This window comes from Neoarius graeffei, chromosome 7, assembly GCF_027579695.1.
Source record: "Neoarius graeffei isolate fNeoGra1 chromosome 7, fNeoGra1.pri, whole genome shotgun sequence".
NCBI classification, from domain to species: Eukaryota; Metazoa; Chordata; class Actinopteri; order Siluriformes; family Ariidae; genus Neoarius; species Neoarius graeffei.
In genome coordinates, this window is record NC_083575.1 from 76,962,724 (window position 1) to 76,980,575 (window position 17,852).

General features: G+C 41.5%; 1 protein-coding gene across 2 annotated transcripts in view; it reads left to right on the plus strand.

Annotated features, from left to right (window-relative positions):
* The window catches only part of clgn (calmegin), a 65,271-nt gene that overhangs the window by 15,753 nt on the left and 31,666 nt on the right, over positions 1–17,852 (plus strand). For both annotated transcript variants that reach the window (XM_060926429.1, XM_060926430.1), the window contains exons 3-7: positions 2,231–2,304; positions 4,253–4,311; positions 14,222–14,363; positions 15,863–15,944; positions 16,031–16,223. In XM_060926429.1, coding sequence (XP_060782412.1) covers positions 2,231–2,304; positions 4,253–4,311; positions 14,222–14,363; positions 15,863–15,944; positions 16,031–16,223 — 550 coding nt within the window. The remainder of the gene's footprint in view (positions 1–2,230; positions 2,305–4,252; positions 4,312–14,221; positions 14,364–15,862; positions 15,945–16,030; positions 16,224–17,852) is intronic.

The window sequence follows — 17,852 nt, forward strand, 5'->3', positions numbered from 1 at the left end:
GATCTGGGTTTGGTGAAGGAATACATTCTGTTGTGCAGCCAGTCCGCATTTCATCCTCCGAATCCTGTCTTCTCTTGTTTGCCCTCGCAAACCAGCATACTCTTTGTGGCGGGTTTCATAGTGACAACGCAGATTATATTCTTTGAAAACCGACACACTTTCTTTACATACAAGACAAACTGCACGGTCCTTACACTGAACGAAAAAATAATCGGTGGTCCACTGTTCTTTAAAAACTCTGCACTCTCTGTCAGCTTTTCGCTGACCGCTAGCCACTTTGCTGTCCTGAACACTGACAGTTCTCTGCGCGTGCGCTGCCTGTCACTGCTTGATCGCGAGCATATGACGAAAATTCGGAAAATATGAATAGTTCATTTTATAACTAAATATCAATTTTAATTGATAAAATCAACAAAATACAAGATGGAGACGTGTTGTTATTTGCCAAAAAGCAATAAAAAAAAATAGGCCATGACCACTTTTGGGGATTGCCTCATAGGGCTGGTTCAAGTGGTGAGGGGCTGGGGGGTCGGTCAAAGGGGGGTGGCGGGCCGGAGTCGGCCCGCAGGCCGTAGTTTGATGACCCCTGTTTTAAACAATATCTCAATGAACACAAACAATTTCCAAAATGTTGACAAGACAAAATTTAATATAACATCTGTTTCACTTATAACGTGAAAGTAAGACTAATAATATAACTTTAGATTACACATTTTTCAGTTTTACTCAAATTAGGGTGGTGCAAAAATGAGTACACCTCACTGAAAGTCTCTGGAGCAAAGCTAAATTGTAGACTACAAATGTCTAATTTAAAAAGAATACAATCACAGGTGAGTCTAATTAGGTGTCCAGCAGACAGTTGACTATAAAAGGGTGTTACTTAAAGAAAGCCCCTCCCATTTCCTGCTGTCTGCAACGGCACCACATGGAAGAGAAATGACACAAGACCTGAGAAAGAAAATAATTTCTTTCCACCACAAAGGTGAAGGCTACAAGAAGATCAGCAAAGCTTTACTTATCAGTCAGAATACTGTAGCAAAAGTGGTACAAAAATTTAAGAAAGCTGGAACTGCAACCATTTCACAGAGACGTCCAGGTCGTCCACGGAAGTTTACACCTCGACAGGAGCGTCTTCTGATGAGAAGGGTTGAAGAAAATCGGCATGCAAGTTCACTGCAGTTATCTAAAGAAGTAGAAATCCAAACTGGGGCGACTATTTCCCGTGACACAATACAGCGTACACTGCAGAGGAACGGCATGCATGGATGCCGTCCACGAAAGAAGCCTCTCCTAAAGCCCAGGCACAAAAAAGCCCGCCTAGAGTTTGCCAGGGCCCATGCTGACAAAGATGAAGACTACTGGGACTCTATACTCTGGAGTGATGAGACCAAGATAAATGTTTTTGGAACTGATGGCTTCAAAACTGTATGGCGTCGCAAAGGTGAGGAATACAAAGAAAAATGCATGGTGCCTACAGTGAAACATGGTGGTGGCAGCGTCCTTATGTGGGGCTGCGTGAGTGCTGCTGGTGTCGGGGAGCTGCATTTCATTGATGGCATCATGAATTCACAGATGTATTGCTCTATACTGAAAGAGAAGATGCTACCATCACGCCGTGCCCTTGGTCGTTGTGCACTTTTCCAACATGACTAAACACACATCTAAGGCAACTGTTGGATTTCTGAAGAAGAACAGGGTGAAAGTGATTCAGTGGCCGAGTACGTCTCCTGATCTGAACCCAATCGAACACCTATGGGGAATTCTGAAGAGACAAGCTGAGCATCACTCTCCATCCAGCATCCAGTCACTAAAAGAGGTCGTTGTTGAAGAATGGAAAAAGATTGATGTTGCAAAATGTCGCCAACTTGTTCATTCCATGCCTAGAAGACTTGGTGCCGTCATTAAAAATCATGGAGGCCATACAAAGTACTAGATGTAGTAGTTTTTGTTGTGGGGTGTACTCATTTTTGCACCACCCTAATTTGAGTAAAACTGAAAAATGTGGAATATAAGTTTATATTATTAATCGTACTTTCACGTTATAAGTTAAACAGATGTTATATTAAACTTGTCAACATTTTGGAAATTGTTTGTGTTCATTGAGATGTTTAAAATGTTACTTTTCAAAGGGGGTGTACTCATTTATGCTCAGTACTGTACATAAGTATTCATGATCCAAAAGGATAGACTTTATTTGATCACATGACCTTTTTTTTGTATGTCTACACAGGTCACATATAAGACCCCTGTGCCCACTGGTGAGGTTTTCTTCTCTGAGACATTTGACGATGGATCTCTCAGCAGGTAACGCGTGGCCTAGATTTAACACACAAAAAAAAAAAATGAGCAGGAGTTCGAGAGTATATAATTAGCTGTGTTCTTTCGGGAATGGAGGGATGGGTTTACTCTCTTCTGTGAGGGAGTGAAACTAGATGATAATCATGTGCGTTTGTGAACCCGTGCATGAGTTGGAGAGCAGTTTTCTTTCGAGTGTGTTCAGCTGCCCTGGGATGGAACATGAAAAGCAGGTTGAAAAGATGGAGCGCCTTTACACCACTCAGAGGAAACTAGTGCTAGCTTTCACCATTCTTGATTGGTCATTGTTGTGTGATGGGGGAGAGCTAGCTAGTGGGTGTGAATTTCCCTTCACTAAAACCAAGGAGAAAAATGAACTGGTGTGTTAAAGTGCATATCCTGGACCAAATTCGTGTTTTTGTTTTTTTTTAAATATATATGAAAGTATAGCCCTGTTCACACGGCACATATTTGCATCGATGCTGCACCGATGTATTTTGTTGCGATATATCTGACACCGGTGTAAATTTTGTGGAGCGTTCACACGTCACAACCCTGCTTACTAGAGAGAAGCGTGTTAGCACCGGTGCAGCCTCACTTGCGGTCACATGGCAGTTTCTGCGATAGTTTCTGCTATAGTTCCTTTGATAGTAATAAAGTTTTGATATAATTTCCTTTTATTATTATCATTTCCTATCATTATTACTATCATTTCTGATAGTAATAATGCGGAAATGAAATATGCGCATGCGTGAAAATGTACTTCCTTTTCCAGGTTGTCATGGCATCACCAAGCGCCGGGAAAACAATGTGGATGAAGACACCAGTGTTGCCAGATATTGCTGACTTTTTCCATCCCAAAATATGTTCAAATCCGCCAAAATGCACTTAAAACTGCCAATCTGGCAACACTGGAAGACACGCAGTTCTGTTGTTGTTGATATTCGCCATTTTGGAAGCGCAAAATACCAGGATGCAAAATTATGCAATGCCTGTATGTAATCAACTCTCCTGACGCGTAGCGAGTCTACCCCTGTAGCGTTCAGACGTCCCATTTTATATCGGTGCTGCCCCGCAAACTAGCATTTACTCCGGAGTAAATTTCTTAAACCACCTCCCGAGCAGGGTTAGATTTGCACCGGTTTAAGCAGCTTTCAGGGGCTACACCGGTATAACTTTGTATCGTGTGAACGCTCTACCGGGGCAGCCCCGGTGCTACACCGGAGTAAAAGTTGCCGTGTGAACACCCCTTATGTCCCTTTACACACTCATCCAGAAGGGTAATTTTGCACAAGGCCATCTGTCTACAACAGAAAAAAATAAAATAAAACGCGTCTGGAAAAATCCCAAGGGAGTCTGGAGCCAGATTCGTGACGTCACCTGCGGAAGCGCCAGCAGGCTGCGCGAGTTTGCACGGTTTCAGTGCACAGCCTGTGTAGACCAAGTTTAGCAGCGAGTGATTTTGCATTGAAATGTGGAATTTTCACCTGAGCGCAATGTGGGAAACGATGAGTACTAATCCCATCAAGATTGGTGTTGCTACACCCTCCTACGATACATCTGCTAACCATTTTAATAATTACACGATAACGTTAAAGAAATTTGCAGAAAACCACCAGGTCGTTTTCTCATAAACAAACCAGCGCTGACGTAGGATTCAGAGGGAGGCGTCCCGCACGCGACGTCACGAAAATCGATGTTTCCTGGGAAATCCAAATGCCAAGTTTTTTCAGAGGCGGACCAATTCACCTCAAATGGCTCGATTTCAACTGAATTTTTCTGGTATTGCGCAAGGTTAAAAAAAATTGCGCAAAATGTAACAGATATTTGACCCAAGTGTAAAATATAAAATAGGAGAATTACGTTGATCTCGCTCCTGAATTAACCGTAATATGCACTTTAACTCTGTAATGCCAAATGACCGGTCATTGAAAATGCTTTGTTTTTGTTTGTACAGATGGATAAAGTCCAAAACAATGAAAGAGGATGCAGATGAGGATATTGCAAAGTATGATGGTGGGTTTTCAGTCTGTCTCTCTCTCTCGCTCGCATCACAAGAAAGAATACAGCTATATTAAAAGAACACTCGCCTGTATTTCAGCCTGATCTCTATCCATCACATCTGTAGCATGTATATGACCAGAGACAAACTTTTCATCACATTGTCCTGAGGGGGGGAAAAAAAAATCACATCCTGTTTAGTCAAAGTTCACTTATAATGAATGGTTGAGGGTGGTCGTTGAATCCAGTCAAACATTCTTAAGCAGTGAGGGTTTTACAGGGCTGTGAAAAATTCGCGGAATTCTGTGGATTTGATCGCAAAAATATACCATTTTTTTGTAAATCATGTATTTTTGCAAAAAAACTAAAATGTAGGGGGTGGGGGTACTGTGCTAATGGTTAGGGACTGTAATCGCCAACGAGTACATTGTTTACTGGATGGGTGGGGAATCTAACGCCAGGTGTCTCTGTATTTTACGACATCGTACAAGTTATATATACATGACATCGTAGACTGTTTTACGACACGGCGCCATTTCTTTCTTAGCATTTTCGGGTTACTTTTTTCAAACACGTGTTGACAATATACAACCCCGATTCCAAAAAAGTTGGGACAATGTACAAATTGTAAATAAAAACGGAATGCAATGATGTGGAAGTTTCAAAATTCTATATTTTATTCAGAATAGAACATAGATGACATATCAGATGTTTAAACTGAGAAAATGTATCATTTAAAGAGAAAAATTAGGTGATTTTAAATTTCATGACAACACCACATCTCAAAAAAGTTGGGACAAGGCCATGTTTCCCACTGTGAGACATCCCCTTTTCTCTTTACAACAGTCTGTAAACATCTGGGGACTGAGGAGACAAGTTGCTCAAGTTTAGGGATAGGAATGTTAACCCATTCTTGTCTAATGTAGGATTCTCGTTGCTCAACTGTCTTAGGTCTTTTTTGTCGTCTCTTCCGTTTTATGATGCGCCAAATGTTTTCTACGGGTGAAAGATCTGGACTGCAGGCTGGCCAGTTCAGTACCCGGACCCTTCTTCTACGCAGCCATGATGCTGTAATTGATGCAGTATGTGGTTTGGCATTGTCATGTTGGAAAATGCAAGGTCTTCCCTGAAAGAGACGTCGTCTGGATGGGAGCATATGTTGCTCTAGAACCTGGATATACCTTTCAGCATTGATGGTGTCTTTCCAGATGTGTAAGCTGCCCATGTCACACGCACTAATGCAACCCCATACCATCAGAGATGCAGGCTTCTGAACTGAGCGCTGATAACTTAGGTCGTCCTTCTCCTCTTTAGTCCGAATGACACGGCGTCCCTGATTTCCATAAAGAACTCCAAATTTTGATTCGTCTGACCACAGAACAGTTTTCCACTTTGCCACAGTCCATTTTAAATGAGCCTTGGCCCAGAGAAGACGTCTGCGCTTCTGGATCATGTTTAGATACGGCTTCTTCTTTGAACTATAGAGTTTTAGCTGCCAACGGCGGACGGCACGGTGAATTGTGTTCACAGATAATGTTCTCTGGAAATATTCCTGAGCCCATTTTGTGATTTCCAATACAGAAGCATGCCTGTATGTGATGCAGTGCCGTCTAAGGGCCCGTAGATCACGGGCACCCAGTATGGTTTTCCGGCCTTGACCCTTACGCACAGAGATTCTTCCAGATTCTCTGAATCTTTTTTTTTTTTTTTTTTTTTTAAAGATATTTTTTGGGCTTTTTTCACCTTTATTGGATAGGACAGTGTAGAGACAGGAAATGAGTGGGAGAGAGAGAGAGACGGGGAGGGATCGGGAAATGACCTCGGGTCGGAATCGAACCCGGGTCCCCGGATTTATGGTATGGCGCCTTATCCACCTGAGCCACGACGCCCCCGATTCTCTGAATCTTTTGATGATGATATGCACTGTAGATGATGATATGTTCAAACTCTTTGCAATTTTACACTGTCGAACTCCTTTCTGATATTGCTCCACTAATTGTTGGCGCAGAATTAGGGGGACTGGTGATCCTCTTCCCATCTTTATTTCTGAGAGCCGCTGCCACTCCAAGATGCTCTTTTTATACCCAGTCATGTTAATGACCTATTGCCAATTGACCTAATGAGTTGCAATTTGATCCTCCAGCTGTTCCTTTTTTGTACCTTTAACTTTTCCAGCCTCTTATTGCCCCTGTCCCAACTTTTTTGAGATGTGTTGCTGTCATGAAATTTCAAATGAGCCAATATTTGGTATGAAATTTCAAAATGTCTCACTTTCGACATTTGATATGTTTTCTATGTTCTATTGTGAATACAATATCAGTTTTTGAGATTTGTAAATTATTGCATTCCGTTTTTATTTACAATTTGTACTTTGTCCCAACTTTTTTGGAATTGGGGTTGTACAGTAGCTTGCGATTAAGTGATTGATGAAAGATTTTTTCGGTATGTCTGTGTCACGGTGTACAGAGGGAGAATGGCGATAATGACAATGTGAAAAAAGTAGACAAGGAAAACGGTATCAAGACTCCATGAACTTGGCGGTGGCTGGAATTTAAAGTTGGAAACGAATATCTTTACGAACACATCCGAAAGATCAAGGAACCAGGCAAGGCGTACTGCACGTTATGCCATCAGGATGTAAAATACGGATCGGGAGGAAGAACACGCTTGGTCAATCATGTGCAGAGAGAAAAAAAAAAAAACACGTAGAACTGGTGAAATTAAAGCTGTCAAATTACAGACTACCAGGTATTTATACACTACTGTTCAAAAGTTTGGGGTCACTTTGAAATGTCCTTATTTTTGAAAGAAAAGCACTGTTCTTTTCAATGAAGATCACTTTAAACTAATCAGAAATCCACTCTATACATTGCTAATGTGGTAAATGACTATTCTAGCTGCAAATGTCTGGTTTTTGGTGCAATATCTCCATAGGTGTATAGAGGCCCATTTCCAGCAACTCTCACTCCAGTGTTCTAATGGTACAATGTGTTTGCTCATTGCCTCAGAAGGCTAATGGATGATTAGAAAACCCTTGTACAATCATGTTAGCACAGCTGAAAACAGTTGAGCTCTTTAGAGAAGCTATAAAACTGACCTTCCTTTGAGCAGATTGAGTTTCTGGAGCATCACATTTGTGGGGTCGATTAAATGCTCAAAATGGCCAGAAAAATGTCTCGACTATTTTCTATTCATTTTACAACTTATGGTGGGAAATAAAAGTGTGACTTTTCATGGAAAACACAAAATTGTCTGGGTGACCCCAAACTTTTGAAGGGTAGTGTATCTTTTCATATTTGTCTGTTGATCATGCATGATGATCTCATCTCATTATCTCTAGCCGCTTTATCCTGTTCTACAGGGTCGCAGGCAAGCTGGAGCCTATCCCAGCTGACTACGGGCGAAAGGCGGGGTACACCCTGGACAAGTCGCCAGGTCATCACAGGGCTGACACATAGACACAGACAACCATTCACACTCACATTCACACCTACGGTCAATTTAGAGTCACCAGTTAACCTAACCTGCATGTCTTTGGACTGTGGGGGAAACCGGAGCACCCAGAGGAAACCCACGCAGACACGGGGAGAACATGCAAACTCCGCACAGAAAGGCCCTCGCCGGCCACGGGGCTCGAACCCGGACCTTCTTGCTGTGAGGCGACAGCGCTAACCACTACACCAACATGCCGCTCTTATGCATGATGATACTTTTTACTAAATGTTTATTAGTCTTATAACACAGTCATATGGCATAACAAGTAAGAAATTATTTCAAGTCATGTTCTATTTTTTCAATATTATGAAAAATACTGTTGGTTTTAATGTCAAAACAGAGATATAATCATTAAAATATGCACATTTTGGGAGCAATTTTCTCTTTAAGGAGATGCTAGGAATGTTCTGTTGGATGCAAAATTTACTTCATTTCTGGGGCCATGTGGGCCCTCAGCTTCGGATTTTACTTTTTCCATTTCACAGCCCTGGTTTTAGGATGAACCAGACACAAGAAATATCTTCTAAAATTCAGATGAGTAATTCAAGTCACTTGCACTTTCTTAAACGTTTTGCACATCCATGCGCCATCAGGCACGCATAACTCTCATCGCAGCTATTTTCACATACAAAAATAATGCTACACCTGAAAGGATGCTGTAGTATGTCCCTGAGGGTGGATGGAACACTGAAGTGCAGACAGACGGCTAATGATACTTAACACAGTCTTTTTATTTTTAGTTTGGCTTTTCAGCTTCAAGTTTACGTTCTCTGACGCACACACATGCTCCGATCGGGAGCCAGCCACCTCTTCGCTCTCCCCCTCCTCATCGCTGTGAAACAGATGCACACAGACACAGCATCAATTGACAACAGGTGTAATCACTATGCCACTCGCCTTCCCTGGCCTCGCCCTCCGTTCACAAACCGACCCTTGACCACACCCCCGCTGCCATAGTTAGATTTAGAGTTTAATTTAGAAATAGCCTTGACTGAAGAATTAGTAAACAGTACTCAATAACAGCAATTATTTTTTAATAGGTAAATTTGATTGCTGCTATGATGCTCGTCTAAAAGCCACTAATATGATGACATTAACCCATTGACGCCGGATGCTACGTCGCGCAACATTGCCCCTAGCGCCGGTTGTTGCATAACGCAACATTGCCCTAAATGCTGGTTGTTGCATAACGCAACATTGTTGATTTGTCATTATTTTCAAGACGCATGCCAGATTTGTTTTTTTTAATACAAATGTGTGTGTTAATGCTGAATGAGCACGATCCAATAAAAGCAGAGAATTTTATCTTTTAAATGCAACTTATTTCATGTCTTTATGTGCTTCAGAGGCTGAGATATTGAATTTTTCATAGGCATTTTCAATTAATTATTTTTATTTCAGAAAACCTTCAGGCAGATGGGGACCTTTTCTAAAAACTGGCTTAGGCATTTGCAGACGTTTTTTTGCAGGCGTTTCAGGCATCAATGGGTTAAAAAAAAACCCTCTCAGGACAGCTGCAAATACAAATGAAATCAATCGGGCCCATGCGAGTCTCAGATGTGCCTCAAATTTGGCCATCCATAGTTCCAGACGTAAACCACTTTAAATCTGCATTTCAGTGCCTTTTGGCACTTAAGCTGCCTATATTTTGCCATTTATTATTTTTATGTATCTAACTTTTATGTCTTTATTTATTTTTTATACTGGCCATATGTTCTTTTATTTCACTTTTAGTTATGTCCATCAGTTTGAGATGCCTTTACAAAATATATGGGTCTGTCTCAAACTTTTTTTTTTTGCATTTACCTAACTCATTGTTTCTTTTGTCATGTTTAATAAGAATAAAGATATAGTATCTTATCTTGCTTTATCTGGCCTCCAATGTGGAAATTTTTTTTTATTACAATTCAAATGCTTTTGTAAAATTGATTTCCATATAAAATAACTCCATGATGAAGAATTAAAGTCCCTCGTTCACAGATGAGTGAAAATATTGAATAAATTTCCTCTTTTTGATTGCTTGGGTTAAAAATGCCAAGTTATGATGACTGAATTGATTATTCACTTAAATATGGATAATATGATGATAGATTTTGGGTATTTGATATGGTGAAATAGGACACAATGGAAAAATCAAGAACACACCGGAAAGACGAGAATAACGGCACTGGTAAAAGAACAGCGACTGTACCGGCTGAAGGTCGCGCGGGTCTCTGCTGCGGCGCGCGAGCAGCGGGACATCACTACCGCACCGGATGGGGCGGGACAAAATGACTGGCCGTAGGTTCTATCAAAAGTTCAATCTAAATTGACCATGGTTGCAAAATATTGGCCAAAAATACGCAAACACTACGAAATATACAAAATAAAACTGTCAAAACTCACCTTTTCGGTGATAACGTCCGAACAGATCACCCGCGTAACAGAAAGGCCGCAAATGGAAGCACAATCAACTTCTAACTGTTGGAGTGGAAAATTCCGTTCTACACATGCAAATTGTTAATGTGTGTCCTTCCCCGCACACAAATAACACGCTACGGTAAAAACTAGACCACAACTCATTTTATAGCTCAGAAATTCATACAAGACCAGCTACCATCGTAACTTATTCTGTAAGAAACATATTCTATACCTAACTTTCAGCTTTCGTTTTAAAAAACAAAATCGCAGGTTTATAACTAAATTTTTATATGGCGTAGTGATTTTAAGTTCCTACTTTTGGTGAGGTAGTGACCTCGACCCTGAGGCTTTCCGTTTAGATCAAAACACACGATCGTATTGGTTTTGGATATGCGGAAAATGGAGTTACAACGGCGATCAAATATTTTGCATGATGTTTTATTACGGTTATGATTATTCTGTGAGCGCACCAATCCTTAGGTGTATAAAGTTACAACTTAAAATACAATTAGTGATAACTGTAGACTTTTCAGTGGACTACAACCTTTTTAAGGGAACGCGATGTAGTCAACCGTTTATCATGTCCCAGATCAAGCTGCCATTTTTCCTCAAATTTGCAGAATTTTTGCCAAATTCTGAATATTCACATCAAAGATTTAGTTTTATTTGTATTATTTCTTTCATCGTTTTATTTCAAATTAAAACCATCACCATTCAAAACCGTATAGTTTATTGACTGAGAGTATATTTAGTGGGGTACCCCCACAGTACCCAGTTTCTGAGACGGACCCATATATGAAATGCCGAAATGAAAGAGTATTTTGGATAAATTTACACTCACCAGCCACTTTAATAGGAACTTGTTCTTGATTCTAAGATTCCTGTTCTTGGCTGGCAGGAGTGGAACCCAAGGTGCTCTTCTGCTGTTGCATGCTGAGATGCTTTTCTGCTCACCACGGTTGTAAAGAGTGGTTATACGAGTTGCTATATCCTTCCTGGCAGTTTGAACCAATCTGGCCATTTTCCTCTGACCTCTCTGATCAACAAGACATTTCCATCCACAGAACTGTTCCTCATTCTGTGTTTTTTTGTTTTTCGCACCATTCTGTGTAAGCTTGAGAGACTCTTGTGTGTGAAAACCCCAGAAGAAAAGCAGTTTCTGAAATACTCAAACCAGTCCATCTGGCTCAAACCAACACTCATGCCACAGACATCACAATTTTTCCCATTCTGATGTTTGAAGTGAAGATTAAATGAAGCTCTTGATTTGTATCTGCATGATATTTTATGCATTGTGCTGCTGTCAAGGGATCGGCTGATTATGCCCAGGTCAGACAGCAGAAAGACGCATGCTGTGACCTGCGATTGGTCGGGTGGCGACCGACCGCAGGTGATGCAGGCGTTTTGCGTCAAATCCTTCGTTGTGGTCAGACGTATTTCAAAATGCAGAGTTTTTAAGCTGAATCTTGTCACGAGCGAGCTGGGAACATCTCGGTCCTTATCTGATCTTTCACCCCATTTCCTGGTTTTCCCTGAGCTTTCCCTGCACTGCGGCCAGCACACCTGCCTCTCATCAGCTTATCCACGACTCTATATTATACCGCTCGGGTATTCATTCGGCGCGGGATCGTCTTCGCCTCACGATTTGGTTTCCCCCCTGGTTTTTGTATTCTATTTTTTTGTTACTTTGCTGCGCACTGTGGAGTGTTTTGCTCTTCTGTACTGCAACTGTGAGCGCGTTGTTTTCCTGTCACGGAAGCGCTTTGAACTTCTGAACTGTGTTCTTTGAACTGAGAGCTCTTTCCGATTGCGGGGCTGCGTTTCTGGACTCTATCATGCTTTTTTTTTTTTTTTCCTTTTGCGCTCATTTGGCAGCTGACCTCTAATCTCCGGTTTTTTCCCTAATTACCCGTTCCTGTATTTCTCCCGTCGGCTCCTCCCCTCCACTCCTCCGCCATCCGGATTAAGACCTGCCGCCTTCTATGTGCGTCAACCTGCTATTTCCACCAATTGGGAGCGAATCGCAGCTGAAATGCGAACAGACAGTGATCCGCTTACATCAACCTGCTTCTAAAGGCAGATTCTACCATAACAGAGGCCAGTTAAGTCCCATCACTTTAAATTGCTGAATTGATTATTTTGATCATTTCTATTAAGTTTTTCTAGTAGCATTTGGGGTCTTGGACATTCACAGTAAATTTTAGGACAGTAGTCCTGGTAACTAATTAATAAAAGCCTGACATGACACACATGCTAAATGACAATAGAAACACATCGGTTTCTATCATCAAAATCTGACAGACAAACTAACGTCTACCATCATATTCTGACAGACGCTCTAGAGGACAATAGCAACAAAACTGTTTCTTACATTATTAATCTGACAAATTTAGTAATAATATTAAAACCTCATCACTAGAACCAAATCTCATCTCATTATCTGTAGCCGCTTTATCCTTCTACAGGGTCGCAGGCAAGCTGGAGCCTATCCCAGCTGACTACGGGCGAAAGGCGGGGTACACCCTGGACAAGTCGCCAGGTCATCACAGGGCTGACACATAGACACAGACAACCATTCACACCCACATTCACACCTACGGTCAATTTAGAGTCACCAGTTAACCTAACCTGCATGTCTTTGGACTGTGGGGGAAACCGGAGCACCCGGAGGAAACCCACGCGGACACGGGGAGAACATGCAAACTCCACACAGAAAGGCCCTCACCGGCCACGGGGCTTGAACCCGGACCTTCTTGCTGTGAGGTGACAGCGCTAACCACTACACCACCGTGCCGCCCACTAGAACCAAATAATAAAATAAAATATTGAAATAAAAAAGAGAATTTATTTTCAAAATTGAAATATCAACAATAATTGTCAGAACAGTGACGATAGACACGACTGTGTCACTTTCGCGGGGAAATAACACATTGAAACGGCCTGTCGGCTGAAAGGGTCGCAAGTGGCTCTGATTTATCTCAACTTACGATAGTTTTCCTCCAGAAAAATTTAAATATGGATGCACAAATATATTCTCAATGTTTCTATCGTCAAAAATTTCTATCGTCAGGATAGCCGACTGAAAATCTTACCTTGATTTATTTGATGAAATCTAGCTGTCAGAACTCCAAGTCTTGCCCGGAAGTAAATGTCTGCTGTCACAAAAATCATGCGCAGTAGAATTTCCTCTTTGCGTCAGTCAACGTGTGCATGGTGAGGGCTTGAATTTTGCTATCGTCAGGTGCATTTGACTGACAGACTGACGATAGCATTTTTTAAAAATAACTGTGGGCTTCTCTCGTGAACGAAATAGTTTTTTCGCTGTTAATCTATTTCAACTCCATCTGTTGACACCCAAAAATGATAAAGCCTGCTTCCACACGATAACTACCAAAGATCCATAATGGCCGAGTCTATCGTCAGGTCATCTGACAGAAATTCAGTGACGATAGCAACAGGGATAATGAAAGTGATTTTTAAAATGGGAGTTATGTCTGTCAGATATGTCAAAGAAATAGAACTTTATTCTTTAAAAATCTTTTATTGATATACTCAGTGTATTTTTAAATGACGTGCTGTTTTAGAAGACCAAATACCATATTTTCAATCTTGAAAATATTACCTCACTGAAAAAAGGACAAGAAAAATTTCTTATTTTGTGGGCAAGTGGTTAATGGATCCAGTTACGGTAGAATCTGCCTAAAGACTCTCTGCAACACGCTGCCATTTTTGTGTCGACGCGTGATTATCGCAGGTAGATGCAAGTAGTTAAAAACTAGTTGCAGCCTGCCGTCTGACCTGGGCATTAGATGCATAAAACAGTAGGTGTATGGGTGTACCTAATAAAGCGGCTGGTGAGTAAGATTGCCATCCTGCCTTCTTAAAGACGTGTGGTTGAGAACTTGATTCTTTTTCTTATTTAGGTTTTTTAGATGCGAGGAGGTCAGATATTATTAATAAATACCACACACACACACAGTAATTATCACATGGTGCATTTCCATAATGTGTGCTAACTCTTTGATTTCAGGCAAGTGGGAGGTGGAAGCTCTGAAGGAGAACAAAGTGCCTGGTGACCTGGGTCTGGTGCTGAAGTCTCGCGCGAAGCATCACGCCATCGCGGCTCCTCTCAACAAACCATTTGTCTTCAAGAACAAACCACTTGTTGTGCAGTGAGTGAACTTCCTGGTTACAGTTCCCATAGCAACCTGTCGCTGGGCTGGAATGAGTTAGAGATAAGTGGTAATAAGCTGGAGGGGGGTGTTTGCGGAATAAGGGGTTGAGGGAGCGGTGGAAGGGAGAAGGTTGAGTCATTAGGAAGCCTGTACCGTCTGACAGGATCCTGCCTGCCGCCCCGGCGCCATATAAATGTGGATGATTTATGGTTCTCGCATCAGGAAGAGCACAAAGTAGATTTTCTGCAGCAAAATAAGATGGAGACAAAATGCAAATGAAATATGTTTGTTAGTTTGTTGAAACATAATGCAATATAATTCAAGACATGTCAAAATGTATATATGTGAATATTTGTTCGTTTTCTGAGTGCATTGGGTATTATTTAAAAAAAAAAACCCTGAGCCCATTGTTCAGACTGTCTGAATTCCTCGTTAGCTCGTTTGTATCAGTATTGTGATCCTATAACACATGATTTTAAACTTTAATACTGATTCCACATAGTGACACGGTCCAGTTTAGCAAAAGAGCTACAACTGCTATATTTATTTATTTATTTATTTATTTATGGAATCAATCTTGTGCCAAAATGTTCATACAATACTTTTGACATATCAAACAAAAACGACAAATCAAAATACAAAAAAAAGTGAATTTTTTTTAGACTGGCAAACAAATTATTCGTGTAATCGTGCAAAATATCAGTCTATTACTCTTCAGAAACCTTTTATTTTTGTTCCGCGTCTTTCTCAGTTTTGTTTGACGTAATTTATTTTGGTTGCGATTCCAGCTTTCTCGTTTGCGCTCCCTGACTTTTTGCTTGCAGTTTTGGCACAAACTTCACGTGTGGGTGGGCTGTCCAGGAGTGCATTCCCATTGGCTAACTTGTGTTTGACTGACAGCTACGCTCAGCCATTCCCTACTCGGATTCTGGCGGACTGTTTGACGAGTGTAATATCATAGTCGCCACTGAAGTCCACTCGATCCTTGTTTACCGTCAATGGATCGGTCACTCGTCAAACAGTCCGCCAGAATCCGAGTAGGGAATGGCTGAGCGTAGCTGTCAGTCAAACACAAGTTAGCCAATGGGAATGCACTCCTGGACAGCCCACCCACACGTGAAGTTTGTGCCAAAACTGCAAGCAAAAAGTCAGGGAGCGCAAACGAGAAAGCTGGAATCGCAACCAAAATAAATTACGTCAAACAAAACTGAGAAAGACGCGGAACAAAAATAAAAGGTTTCTGAAGAGTAATAGACTGATATTTTGCACGATTACACGAATAATTTGTTTGCCAGTCTAAAAAAAAAATTGACTTTTTTTTGTATTTTGATTTGTCGTTTTTGTTTGACATTTCAAAAGTCTTGTATGAACATTTTGGCACAAAATTGATTCCATATACATTCATCTATTTATTTATTTTTGCGCAGTTGAGCAGTGATTTCTCATATTTGTACATGTCTAATTCATACAAGTGATTTTGTCTCAATTTGTATCAGGTACGAGGTAAATTTTCAAGATGGCATCGATTGCGGTGGTGCCTACATTAAATTACTGTCGGACTCTCCCAACCTGGACTTGGTAAGTTTGTTGAGTGAAGAAGATACGCTGCAACATGTAGTTTTGAGGGACTTGTCAGATAGTTATTCTTTAACTTGGAATTACAGGAGCAGTTTCATGACCGCACCTCATATACCATCATGTTCGGACCAGATAAGTGTGGAGAAGACTACAAACTGCACTTCATCTTCAGGCATAAAAACCCTCTGAATGGAGATTTTGAAGAGAAACATGCCAAAAGGGCTGACACAGACCTCAAAAAGGTGTACTCGGACAAGAAAACTCACCTCTACACCCTCGGTGTGTGCTTTCAGCTCATGCTCTGACGTTCTATACATACACACACACATTTGAAGAGCTCTTTTCCAAAACACGCTAAACGCCAAATGAAAAAAAAAAAAACCAGTTCGTCACACTATTCTGCTGTGTACTGAGCCTATTCACTGCTCCATTAATGTTTCATGCCAAATTGCTATATTTCCTTGTTTATGTGTGCTGCAAATTGTAGTTTCTCTCCAAAACGCGATAGGCGCTACACCTGTTTTTTGGCTGAGTGCGACATTTTCTCTAGACCAATCAGAGTTCAGTCAGCGTGACCGAGAAAGAGAAGCAGATAGAATCTGCATCCTTCATTTTGCATCGTCGCAGAGCTCACGTGTTCTATGACCTTTTAGGCAGAGTTGCTAAAGATGATGCAAAACTTGATTCTTCCAAAAACTCCAATAGGACAGGCTTAGGGGCGGCACGGTGGTGTGGTGCTTAACGCTGTCGCCTCACAGCAAGAAGGTCCGGGTTCGAGCCCCGTGGCCGGCGAGGGCCTTTCTGTGTGGAGTTTGCATGTTCTCCCCGTGTCCGCGTGGGTTTCCTCCGGGTGCTCCGGTTTCCCCCACAGTCCAAAGACATGCAGGTTAGGTTAACTGGTGACTCTAAATTGACCGTAGGTGTGAATGTGAGTGTGAATGGTTGTCTGTGTGTCAGCCCTGTGATGACCTGGCGACTTGTCCAGGGTGTACCCCGCCTTTCGCCCGTAGTCAGCTGGGATAGGCTCCAGCTTGCCCATGACCCTGTAGAACAGGATAAAGCGGCTACAGATAATGAGATGAGAGGACAGGCTTATTACTCACGCCAGCTGTATCTGTACTTATTTGGTGTTGTTAGACAGGTTTAAGAATTAATTTAAGATTGAGCACTAAGGTCATCTGTTTGTGTGTTATTTTGAAGTTATTTGTTTTATGTAGCGGGTAATGGTGCTACTTTTACAGGTTCAACACTTTACTGAATAACTTTACTACTGAATGTATTTTTATCAGTGTTGGTTATTGTTATTTAATTAGTGGTTTTGTCATGCTATTTAAGGTGGCACTTTGAATGGATTGCATTTAAAAAATTGAACTAACTGGCCATTTGTTATTTAGTTAGTTGTTTTCTGTGGTGGACAGTCTCAAAACGCAAGATTAAACATAATGAATGTTATTTAAGTGTTTATATAATTTATTTGGGGCGGCACGGTGGTGTAGTGGTTCGCGCTGTCGCCTCACAGCAAGAAGGTCCGGGTTCGGTCCCCGTGGCCGGCGAGGGCCTTTCTGTGTGGAGTTTGCATGTTCTCCCCGTGTCCACGTGGGTTTCCTCCGGGTGCTCCGGTTTCCCCCACAGTCCAAAGATATGCAGGTTAGGTTAACTGGTGACTCTAAATTGACCGTAGGTGTGAATGTGAGTGTGAATGGTTGTCTGTGTCTATGTGTCAGCCCTGTGATGACCTGGCGACTTGTCCAGGGTGTACCCCACCTTTCGCACCTGGTCAGCTGGGATAGGCTCCAGCTTGCCTGCGACCCTGTAGAACAGGATAAAGCGGCTAGAGATAATGAGAGATAGAGATATAATTTATTTGATTTTATTATAAATTGTATGATAAAAGTTCCTGATATATAT